The sequence below is a fragment of the Pipistrellus kuhlii genome, unplaced genomic scaffold, assembly GCF_014108245.1.
Source record: "Pipistrellus kuhlii isolate mPipKuh1 unplaced genomic scaffold, mPipKuh1.p scaffold_m20_p_21, whole genome shotgun sequence".
NCBI lineage: Eukaryota > Metazoa > Chordata > Mammalia > Chiroptera > Vespertilionidae > Pipistrellus > Pipistrellus kuhlii.
The window spans coordinates 6212373-6224934 of NW_023425520.1; the positions used below are offsets into that span (position 1 = coordinate 6212373).

General features: G+C 42.9%; 1 protein-coding gene across 2 annotated transcripts in view; it reads left to right on the forward strand.

The window, feature by feature from the left end:
- DOCK5 (dedicator of cytokinesis 5) overlaps positions 1-12562 on the forward strand; it is a 191695-nt gene that overhangs the window by 96149 nt on the left and 82984 nt on the right. For both annotated transcript variants that reach the window (XM_036450436.2, XM_036450437.2), the window contains exons 8-11: positions 741-898; positions 1942-2023; positions 5308-5437; positions 9840-9912. In XM_036450436.2, the coding sequence (XP_036306329.1) occupies positions 741-898; positions 1942-2023; positions 5308-5437; positions 9840-9912 (443 nt within the window). The remainder of the gene's footprint in view (positions 1-740; positions 899-1941; positions 2024-5307; positions 5438-9839; positions 9913-12562) is intronic.

The window sequence follows — 12562 nt, forward strand, 5'->3', positions numbered from 1 at the left end:
TGTCCTCCTTTTAAAGAATATTTTTATTTATTTCAGAGAGGAAGAAAGAGAAACATCAGTGATGAGAAAGAATCATTGACTGGCTGCTTCCTGCACGCCCCCTACTGGGGATCGAGCCCACAACCTAGGCATGTGCCCTTGACTAGAATTGAACTGAGCCAAACCAGCTAGGGCTTGTTTCCTTTAAAAAAAAAACAAAAAACACAAAACACATATACATATATATATATATATATATATATATATATATATATATATATATATATATATATATATGGTTTTATTGATTTTTAGAAAGAGATGAAGGAAGAGAGAAACATCAATGAGAGAGAAACATCATCGATCGGCTGCCTCCTGCATGATCACCTTGAGGATTGAGCCACAACCCCAGCATGTGCCTTGATGGGGAATCGAACTGGTGACTTCTTGGTTCACGGGCCAACCACTGAGCCACACAGGACGGGCTACTTGTCCCTTATTTGCCAGTATTTTTTAAAACACATTTTTTTATTGATGTCAAAGAGGAAGAGAGGGAGAGAGAGAGATAGATACATCAATGATGAGGGAGAATCATTGATCAGCTGCCTCCTGTACACCCCGACCCAGGCTGGTAATTGGACAGAGACCTCCTGGTTCATAGGTCAGAGCACAACCACTGAGCCATGCCGGCCGGGCGCATTTGCCAAAAGTTCCCATTTGCTGAAAACAAGATGTTGTCTTCTCTTGTCCTCTGTGCTCAGACACTCCTGCAGAACCTGGACTTGCGGGGCCAGTCCAACTTCAATACCTTCCACACCTACGCCCTCTACGTTAACTTCAAGAACTTCGTGTGCAACATCGGGGAAGATGCAGAGTTGTTCATGGCCCTCTATGACCCCGACCAGTCCACCTTCATCAGGTAACAGAGACCCAGCCATCTGCTGCCCACCTCCCAGAAATATCCCTCCCTCACCTACCCTGCCTGCGGTTAGGGTTGAGAGGGGAAGACAGAAAAGAGTGGGAAGGATTTCTGGGCAAAAGACAATAAAATCCTTTGGGCTAAAAGCCTTTTGTCTGGCTGCTGACATAGTGTGGTAACAGTTTGTGGACTCCCTGGGTCTTAGAAGTCACATAAAACTCATCAGAACCCAGAGACGGGAACTAAGAGCTCAAAAGGTAATAGGGGAGGTGTGAGGAGGGCTGAATCTGCAGAGCACAGAGGTGGGTATGTGTCATTCTGCATCTGCCCCAACTCATAGAATGTGCAACACCAAGAGTGAACCCTAATGTAAACTCTGGGCTGTGGGTGATAATGAATGGTCCATCCATGTAGGGTCATCGACTGTAACAAACGCACCATTCTGGTGGGGGACATGGATAGTGGGGAGGCTGTGCACGGGTAGGGCAGGGGGTATATGGGAAATTTGTATTTACTGCTCAACTTTGCTGTGAACTCACAACTGCTCTAATAATTAAAGTCAATACAATATTTTTCATGACTATTGGGAATGAGAATAGGCTTTGTTTGGCCCTACTGTGGCATTACTGCTGAGCAGCTAAGATGTGTTTTGAAGAGGATGGTTAAAAGTAATTACTGACAGATTGTTTATTTCTAAAATAGAAATTTTATTTTTATTGAGTGTTGTGATATGTTTCCCAGGGGAAGGATTTAGAGTGATTATTATAAAATGATAATCTTGATTCAGCAAAGCTGAAAGTTTAGACAGAATTTGAGGGGGAAGAAAGGTCCCAGGTGGAATCGGCTGTCTGTCCATCTTGAGCTTTGCTTGTCGCCGTCCACACAGGGTGTGCCTGGTGGGGCTGGGCTGCAGGAGGCTCCATTCACACCGCCTGACGAATTTATCAGCTTTCCTGGGCCTTCCTGTTACCCTTCCATCTATACTGTGGTCAGCTCCAAGCCCAGTAACCTCTCATTAAGAATCCGTTTTCCTCCTTCACCAGTGAGAACTACCTGATTCGTTGGGGCAGTAACGGGATGCCCAAGGAAATCGAGAAGCTTAATAACCTTCAGGCGGTTTTCACAGTAAGTCCTACCATCTGTTGAATCATTTTCTTTTTTTTATGATATTAGTGGATGCACATGATAGGCATATGAAAAACATTAAAACTTGAAACAGTAAAAATAGAAGTTATCAACAAAAGTCATCATAATCCCCCTAGTAGGAGTAACCCACTAATTCATTCAACAAATACTTGTCAAGCCCCTATTAAATGCTGGACACTGAGTATTGAGGCATTTGAATTACATCAGAAAAAAGAAATATGTTTGCTCAAGATGCTCTTGTCCAAATGGGAAAGACAGCAATAGACAATAATAAAATAAATGAGTAAATCCTGTAGAATGTTAGCAATCTTAACACATTGTGGACCTGTAGTTTTATTGCTAGCTTTACCCAGTGGCCAGATCAGTTTCTATTGAACGAGTACAAAAACATTTTACATAAATGTTAAAGGCACGCTTTAAAGTTAAATACCCATTGCATTTTGAAGTTATTTGTTACATGTTCTTACAAGCTAATATCTTTTTAAAGTATAGTACTTTGTAAAACACTGTGTAATATGAAGCGAGAATTCTCTTGATCGGTCCACAATGTGTTACTGTTTTGGGGGAATGGATGTTTCTGGGCTGGGGGAGGGTTGCCATTAAAAAAAAAAAAAAAAAAAAAAAAAAAAAAAAGATGGATCAGGCAGAGCTCTGGGATGGAGCCTTTTGAGCAAGAACTTGAAGGGAGTGGGCAGTGCTCATCAGGGGGACTAGCATTGCCCCAGGTGACAGCTCAGGCAAAAATGGGATCCAGACTTTCTTGTTTGCATATATTTGAATGGCCTTTCCCTTTCCTCCTCCTCCTTTCAAGGTAAGAGAAGTGATGCTATATATGCATCAAGACAGGGAAATTTATTGGGCTGTAGCTTGGGGCATAGTGACTCTATTTCACTTGAGCTAAGAACTTTCTCGGGATTCTCTCACTTTGTTATGACGTCAGTGCTTGAAATACCCTAGAGCTACTGCCTCCTGCTCTGGAAAGACTGAGAAAGCAAGTTTCCCCAGCTCCCGTTGGGCCTAAAGAAGATACAGCCTCCTTCCCTCCCCCCCCTTTTTCCCCCCTTTATCTCCTCGTCCTCTCACCACACTATGGCAAGGAAAGCAGAGTCTAAGGTAGAGCGCCAAATGAAGTGATGGGAGGGAGCAGTGGTCCCAGTATGGGCTTGTCCATTCATGCATCCATTCATTTCTCAATATTACTCATTTCTTCTATTAACATGCCGTCCCTAAGACAGGCATGGTTTAGTGCCTATTGCACTGACCCATCTGTATCTTCACCTCCTGATAAAAGTAGATTAAAAACCACTTAGAACTAACTCTTCCCCAAACCTGCCCCCAACACACAGAGTATATCCTCATTTCTGAGATATGGGAGTTTACTCCCTAAAATCAAAAGGCATTTATCAGTCACTGTGTATCTTATAAAGAAAACACATTTCAAGAAGCCATTATTGGGCCCTGGCTTCAGGTTCCATCCTCGGTTGAGGCAACCAATAGATGTTTCTCTCTTTTTCCCTCTCTTTCTTCCTCTCTCTAAAAATCAATGGAAACGTATCCTTGGGTGAAGATTTAAAAAAGCGTTATTGAATCTTTGGTCCATCTTCTAATCAGTTCTGCGTAGCTGCAATTCATCGCCCTCCCCCATTCCTCCCACCAGCTATGATCTTCTTGTATATACATGTCATGTCCAGCCTTTTCACTTAAAAGAGTGTAGTGATCATTTCCTGGGTCATAAAGCCTTATCAATGATTCAAAACCTTATCAATGATTGCATATTGTTAAATAACTAGGGGCCCGTTTTAGGAAGATTCCTGCAAGCAGCCACTGCAGCTGCGCACGCTGCCTGTACCGCCCGCACTTTCCCTCTGGCAGCCACCTTGCTTTCCACTTTCCCTCCCTTTTCCTTTTATGCTGTCTTCAGTCTTCACTCCTTCCTCCCTCATTGTATGCAAATTAACTGCCATCTTTGTTGGGTTAATATGCATACTCGCTCTAATGGCTGTGGATGTAGCGAAGATATGGTCAATTAGCATTTTTCTCTTTTATTGGTGTAGATATAGATGTGCTACAATTTATCTAACGAGTCACCTAGAGCCATTATCTCTCTCTTAATAGAAGCCTTACAAAACCAAGAGTAGAAATTCAAGGTTGATATTATCATTGTAATGTATTCCTGTTTGATATTTAAGTAAATTACAGAGCATGGATTTGGAATGATTGTTTAAAAAGTAATTCTTGGTTCAGTAAAAAGGCCTTGGACAGCTGTTTCATGAAAAGAATTTGGGATGCAATCCAATTGTTCTTGGTGCTAAAGTGAATGAGATATGAGAGCTCATTCATGGGTTTCTCACCCATCCTTACAAGGTTTTAAGTTTGATTTCTGGTCAGGACACATACTTATGTTTCAAGTTCAATCCCAAATCAGGGCATATGAAAGACAACCGATTAATGTTTTTCTCTCACATTGATGTTTCTCTTTCTCCTGCTTCTGTTTCTCTAAAATTATTATTTTTTTAAATCCTCCAGTGAAGATTAAAAAGAAAAAGAATACAAATTAATGTAGAACATGAGCTACAAAGAAACAGATATTTCATCTTCACATCACTTATCAATCAACATGCACCAGGAGCTCTCAGTGATGCCTCCCAAAGCAGATGAACAGTTACAGAAAGCACTGCACGTAGATGTCCGTGTTATAGTTGCCTTGCAGGCTTGTTGGGAAAATGAAATGAAATCAGCATGTGTGGTTACCCAATAAAAGTCAGCACCACACGCATTTTAATCTCATTAGACACTGAAATGCACCCTGTACTCAGATACATCTTGGCAACATATAAAGTAGCCATAACAAGTGTTCTGATCTTTAAATACACTGCTTAAATGGATGGACTAGGATACTTTAGATTAAATATGATCTGATTTATAAATTTGAAGTAGGAAATGGGGAATAAATGTTTTTCCGCTGTTGAATAGTCATTTTTTTCCTGAAAAATAGTCATTTTTTTCTTGGGCACATAGGGAGAAGAGAGCAGGCATTTTGATCTTTCAACATTGGGAAATGTGCTCTGAATGGTACTCTGTTGTAGAGTGAGATTAAAAAGAGGAGAGGGTGGGAAGGGGCTGGGAGGAGGGGAGGAAAGGATGAGATAATAGAAGATACCTGGGATACTATCAATAATTAAAATATATTTTAAAAAATAAAAAGAGGTACAAAGGTGACAGCTGATTCAGTGTGGCCCCTTTGACGCCCTCTGCTTCTCTAGGACCTCAGCAGCACAGACCTCATCCGGCCCCGCATCAGCCTGGTGTGCCAGATTATCCGGGTGGGCCGCATGGAGCTGAAGGAGGGCAAAAAGCACACCTGTGGGCTGCGAAGACCCTTTGGAGTAGCAGGTATGGAAAGACCCAGAGGCAGATGTAGAATGGTGCAGCCACTGTGAAAGCAGCGCGGGAGGTCTCAAAAAATTAATCATAGTCTGGCTGGTATGTCTTCATGATTGAGTATCAACCCATGAGCCGGGAGGCTGAGGTTCAGTTCCGGGTTGTAGGCTTGATCCCCAGTAGGAGGCATGCAGGAGGCAGCCAGTCAATGATTCTCTCTCATCATTGATGTTTCTATCCCTCTTCCCCTCTCCCTTCCTCTCTGAAATCAATAAATACATATTTTTTAAACAAATTAAACATAGAACTTCTAATCCACCTATCCCTCTTGTGGTTGTATACCCAAAAGGATTAAGATCAGGATCTCATGGAAAGAACTGTACATTTCATGTTCACTGCAACATTATTCACAATAGCCATAAGGTGGGAGCAACCCAGGAACCCAGTAATGGATGGATGGGATAAATAAAATGTGGTATGTCCATACACTGGATTATATTCAGCATCAAAAGGAAGGACGGGAATTCTGACACCTGCTACAGCTTGGATGATCCATGAAGTTATTATACCAAGTGAAAACAAGTCAGTCACAAAAAGATAAATGATTTTACTATATGATTCCACTTACATGAAGTCTGTATAGAATGGTTAAATTCATAGAGAAAGTAGAATGGTAGTTGCCAAGGGCTGGAGGACAGGAACTCCCCCAGGAGATAGTGTATAATGGGGACAGAGTTTCTGCTTGGGGAGATGACACCTTGTGGAGGTGGGTGGTGGCTGCACAACCAACCTTCTGAATGTGTGCCGTGCCAGCACAGCCAAGGGTTCGGCGAGCCTGAGAGGGGGCGGCAAAGGATGAAGAAAAGACAGACAAAGAGAATAAGCTGTGTCTAGGTGGATCTCCTGTACCTGGCTGAGGCCACAGAGAGAGATCCAGAAGGCAAGCAGAGCCTTTATTTTATAGCCAGAGGTAAACAAGATAGTGGTCACCGTAGTTACAATGTTCTTGTGAGTTTCACTTGTTTTGGCAGCACTTGCTGCACCTCCCACAGCCCATTAGCTACCCAGGAAGGATCTAGGGAGTGTCATAAGGTCAAGCTTAATTTTGCTAGGAGGCTGTGCCCTCTAAGCTGGGACTTGTTTGTGGCTTTGCCAGCAGGTCAGTCCGAGGCTTAACCCTACATGAATGGACTTCGTGCCACAGAACTGCTCACTTGAATTGGCCCTGGCTGGGGGTGGGGGGCTCAGGTGGTTGGATCATTGTCCTGGGCCAGCCCAGTGTCCTGCACGCGGCAGGCCCTCCGTCCTGCCTCGGAATATCCTCCCTGCCTGCGATTACTGATGTTAGTCCAGTAAAATTGTCCCTGTAAAGTGCCTGTCCAGAAAATTTACTCTTCAAAGGCAGCACTGTGTTTGCAACTGCGTTCAGAGAGGATCCATGGCTTAAATCAAACGCTACATCCTTCCAGGAGGCCCTTCCTTTCCCCTGTAGTTTGTTAAATGGACGAAATATATTGGGTCGGCAGGTAAGTAAGTGCGGATTTTTTAAAGAAAATCAAAGACAATTTTTGCCAAGTGACCAAAGATGTGTGTGGCCTTGCATTGTCATGATGGAATACAACACCTTTTCGATTTGTCAATTCGGGCCGCTTTTCTTCAACTGCATTGTTTAATTTCGTTAGTTGTTCAATGTAGACATCAGAATTGATCGTTCGGTTGGGTGGTAAGAGTTCAAAGTAGACAATTCCTTTGTAATCCCACCAAACTGATAACAAAACCTTCTTTTGATGAATATCAGCTTTTGATGTTGTTTGAGTTGGTTCACCTGGCCTGCTCCACGATCTTTTCCGCTTGATATTGTTGTAAACAACCCATTTTTCATGGCCAGTTATCAGTCGTTTTAAAAATGGATCATTTTCATTACGTTTCTTTAGCAAATCGCAGCTGCTAATGCGTTGCGTTAACTGTGATTCTTTCAGTTCGTGAGGAACCCATGTATAGAGTTTTTGAACATAGCCAAGTTGTTTTAAGTGATTTTCAATGCATGTATGTGATACATGAAGCTTCTCTGCAATCTCACGTGTTGTACTGTGACAGTCCAAATTGATTATTGCTTTGATTAGGGCGTCATCAACTTCAACTGGACAACCAGAGCGTTTTTCATCTTTGAGTGAAAAATCACCAGAACGAAATTTGGCAAACCAATTTTGACACTGCCGTTCTTTTAAGGCTTCGTCACCATAAACAGCACATAACTTTTTATGAGCTTGCGATGCGTTTTTCCCTTTGCGGAAATAAAAAAGCAAAATATGACGAAAATGTTCCTTTTGATTTTCCATTTTTCAACGAACGCCAAACGAAAACTACAAAACAGATCAAAAAACTTTTTTTACTGATTAACAGCTGAATAGCCAACTATCAAATAACAAAATGTGTTTTACATTTGTACTACGTCTGCAAACCTAAAAATTCAACTGAAGCCATATATGTGTGAAACCCGCAATTACTTAGTTGCCGACCCAATATTTTCAGTCTCCGGTTGAAATTTTGGTCACTAGGTAGTTTTGAAAGCCATCAGTGAAATGTCATAATTTTGCTCCTGGAACAAGGGCCCAGAAACCTCATGTTACTGGGGTTGTGCAGGTAGTGAGGCGGCCTCTATATCCTGAGGGACTGTCTGTTTTCATCCCCAGTCCAGCCCTGCCCTCCAGCTGCTGCTCCAGGGCTGGCAGTCTGTGACCAGAGGGCACCGCATCACCTCCAGAGAGAGAATTTAAGTGAAGTCCCAGAGAAGGCGAGAGGCTGGCCCCGGGCAATGACCATCTATTGATCTAAGGCCGTGGTCAGCAAACTCATTAGTCAACAGAGCCAAATATCAACAGTACAAGGATTGAAATTTCTTTTGAGAGCCACATTTTTTTAAACTTAAACTTCTTCTAATGCCACTTCTTCAAAATAGACTTGCCCAGGCCGTGGTTTATTTGTGGAAGAGCCACACTCAAGGGGCCAAAGAGCCGCATGTGGCTTGTGGGCCGCAGTTTGCCAACCACAATCTAAGACGTTAAGGCATAGTAGAGGTCATTGTCATTCAGAGTGAGCCAATGAAATTGGGAGAACATCAAGCAGGAATGTTTTTCTGTATCAGGGTGTGTGTGTGTATGTGTGTGTTCAGGGCATGGGGTGTGATGGCAATGGGAGAGATTTCCTTGCTCTGACCCTAGATGCCCAGCATCAGCAGAGCTTAGGAGTAACTAGATGTGCCAAAGACAAACAAACTGCCTATTGGTTTTGTGTGTGTTTTTTTGGGGGGGAGGGGTGAAAGGGGGTGTCAAATATAAGTGTCGCAGGTTTGCTGTGTTATTTGTACAATTTTGCGGGGTTCCACTGAAGGCTGATAGCAGGGGGGTGCTGCACCCTGCCTCTCTCTGTGGGCCCTGCCGGATTTCAGCAGCTGGAGAGCAGCCCGTGTACTCACGTAAACAGCGGGGGATTGTTAGGTTCAGTGATTTGGCCCTGTAATCACTTTTGGCTCAGACTTTGGCTTGAACACTTAAAACTGCTGACCTAGGGCAGGTTCCTTACCTGGGCTGTGCTCAGTTTCTCATCGCTTAAAGTAGAGCTCACAGTGTCTGCATACGGGAGATAATGTACATACGTATGTGAGAGGCTTAGGGCAATACTGTATTTATTGCGCTCCTTGCCCATGGAAAAGCAGGCCGCTCTGGGATCCTCCAGGCCTGGGGCTGGCACTCTGGCTTCCCTTCGTTCAAGTGTGGATCAGGTGAGAAGATGGTGAACCCCTTCAAGTCCTGCATTTCCCTCCCAGGCTCTGTTGCCACTTGTGCCCAAAATGTGTGTTCTCCGTACCTTTGAACACAGGCTCACTCAAAAGCCATCAAGTGTCCAATATCTCAAGAATTTAGCGGCTGAGCCAAAACCGGTTTGGCTCAGTGGACAGAGCGTCGGCCTGAGGACTGAAAGGTTCCAGGTTCAATTCCTGTCAAGGCCATGCACCTTGGTTGCGGGCACATCCCCAGTAGAGGGTGTGCAGGAGGCAGCTGATTGATGTTTCTCTCTCATCAATGTTTCTAACTCTCTATCCCTCTTCTCTCTGTGAAAAAATATATATTTTTTTAAAAAGTTAAAAAAAAAATTTAGTGGCTGGGTCTTGTAGGACTTAGAAAAGGGACTAGTTTGCAGGGTTATCAGAAAATCTGAGCCCCTGCAGGGGGCAGCTCCAGTCCTTGCTCTTTGCTAGGCTGGCACCCTGGGAATCCTTGTTGGCGCAGAACGGTTTCTGATGTGGCATCTCCCTCCGCCAGTGTCCTAAGCCGCAGACGCCCTTGGCTCTCCATAGGAGCCCATTGAGGCCTGAAGTCATTACTGTCCTTCATTAAACCTGTCTTCCTCCTAGTGATGGACATCACCGACATCATCCGGGGGAAGGTGGATGATGAAGAAAAGCAGCATTTCATTCCCTTCCAACAGTAAGTACTTGGGCGTTTGTCCCAGCCAACTTGGGACCCGGATTAGCCCTTGGAATGGGGTTAATGCAGAGCCAGGTGCGGGAACCACCTGCTTAGAGAAGGAAGGTTGTCAGAGAGCAGCTGGCGGGAGACTTCATGCCAAGTCCTTGACACTGGATGCCAATTGCAGGGTGTAAACAGAGCTTTGCTGAGTCTACCGACATGATGGAAGGAACATAAGGGACAAACCTGTGTCTGTACTGCAAACCAGAGCATGGTGCCTTAAGTGTCAGAAATGCCAGAGATATCTGTGTGTGTCACCAGGTGTCATGGGAGACAAGGGAATCGGGTAGGACAGCGCAGGCTTCTCAAAACGGGCACACGCAGGCGAGCCACCTGAGACCTCCTTAGAATATAGAAGGTCTCAAGTTCAGCTAACAAGCTCAGGTTCATCAGGCGTCTTCAAACTACGGCCCGCGGGCCACATGCGGCCCGCAGAGGAATCTGATCCGGCCCGCCAGGTTTTTTGGGCAGTGAGCGCAGCCAAGGTGTTACAGTAGGAATTAGTAGTTCATATAGTCCGGCCCTCCAGCTCTCTGAGGGACCGTGATCTGGCCCCCACTTTAAAAAGTTTGAGGACGCCTGATCCAGGTGATGCTCATGCTGCTAGTCAGGGATCACACCTGGAGTGGCGAGGTTCAGGAGGTGTGAGAGTGAACCCACTCCGAGGTTCCTGCAAATGGAGGGAACGCCAGCTAGGAGAACGTGCAGGGGTTCCCTGAGGAGCTTGACTAGAGTCAGCCTCCATACTGGGCTCGAGACGGAGCCCATGTGGGCCGCTGGGGAGCAAGTCTCAGTCCCCGCACCTCTGAGGAAGCACCTGTGTGAGCGCTAGGCCTGGCCCCTGCAGCCAGGCTCTGCCTATCCCGTGCACAGGTGGTGGCTTAGGCGAGGCGGGGGCGTTGCTGGGCCTGACTCCCAACAGTTTAGTTGTGTCAGTGACAGAAGGTGATTAAGCTTGTAGCTGTCACAACAGATCGATAATGACAAATTATGACAAATTGAAAAATCTACAAACCAGCCCGAGGATATTTATATTAATGTATATTTTATTAGTAATAAATAATATGAGATCAACATAATTTGATGAACTAGAGTAGATCCAGAGACAAATGGCAGGAGAGGTGGGCGTTAGAGAGCAATCAAAGGATTTGTATGCATGCATGTTAGCATAACCAGTGGGCACAGACACTGGGGCGCAAGGTGGGAATGGCTTTGGGGGGGGAGTATCAATCAGGGAAAAGGAGACATGTAAAACGTTAGATAATAAACAAATAAATAATATGATTATCTTATTTTTAAATTGTTTTGGAAAAATAATAAATCAGCAGAGAAAGACAAGTTATGCAAAAAATGAGAAAATTAGCTAGCCATTTAAGAAACATAAATTAGACCCTTGTCTCAAAACTTAAACCAGTGTAAATCCTGATGATGAAACATACATATAAGAGCCTAAATATTAAAATTCTGAGTTTCAGATAATAATGTTTTATGGGAGGCCTTTGAGTCAGACACCAAAGATTCGATTGGAAAAAAAAAATTGATAGGTTTAGCCACATAAAAATTTTAAGCAACTTATACATAGAAAAAAAAGTAACAAGTCTTTGTAATGGGTATGGAGTATTTTTAATACATGGAGAATGAATAGAGGTTCTGAAGGACATACACAAAAGCACACAAGAAATGGCCTATAAATTCATTGAGAATCTATAAAATGCAAACTATATAATGAGGTTTAGTTTTTGGCGTGACCCAATTTAAAAAATATATAAGATACCAAGTGTGGGGTGGGTGTAAGGAAACATATATTACTTTTATATATGCATTTCTCTAGTAGCATACAACCTATATACTGATCCACCAAAAACACAGTGAGGTAGATATTATATGTAGCTTAGTGCTAATTTGAATTATGAGATAACTTTCAAACTCATCAATGCTGCTCCTAATATAATTATCTACACATATTTAGATATATTAAGATATAACTTATTATATGTATTAACATAATATATTAAAATATATTACAATTTTATATTAATACATTATATTAAGTGTATTAAATATATTAATATATTCTTATATAATCAGTAAATATTAAATAAGATATGTAGAATAAATATGTTTAAATATAAAATGTAACACATTGAAGCAGCCACCCTGTAGGTTTCTTGGTGTAAAAAATAAAATAAAATGTAACATATTCTTGTATTAAATATATACAAATATATTTATGTAAAAATAACTTTCTATCCATGAATGTTCTTATTATACATGTATTAGTATACGTTACTATTAGCTATATGCATAATAGGGGCAGCGTTCCTGACTGTGAAAGTTATATGAAATATATAATGTGTCCTAGTATGCTATATATGTGAGTGTGTAAGTGAAAGGGGTAGCATTTATGGATATGAAAGTTATTCTGCTCCATATAATATTATAAATATACCTAAAACAGGTGCGGCATCATGGGTTTGAAAGCTGGTTATCTCAAAGGTACTTCTGTATATTGGCTTCATCTGTGAGGGGATTCTCCCTTTGGTGCATGCCTCCCTCTGAATTTCTGCACCAGCTCCGTGTAGAGCCGTGGCGAGCCCGTGCTCCTGAG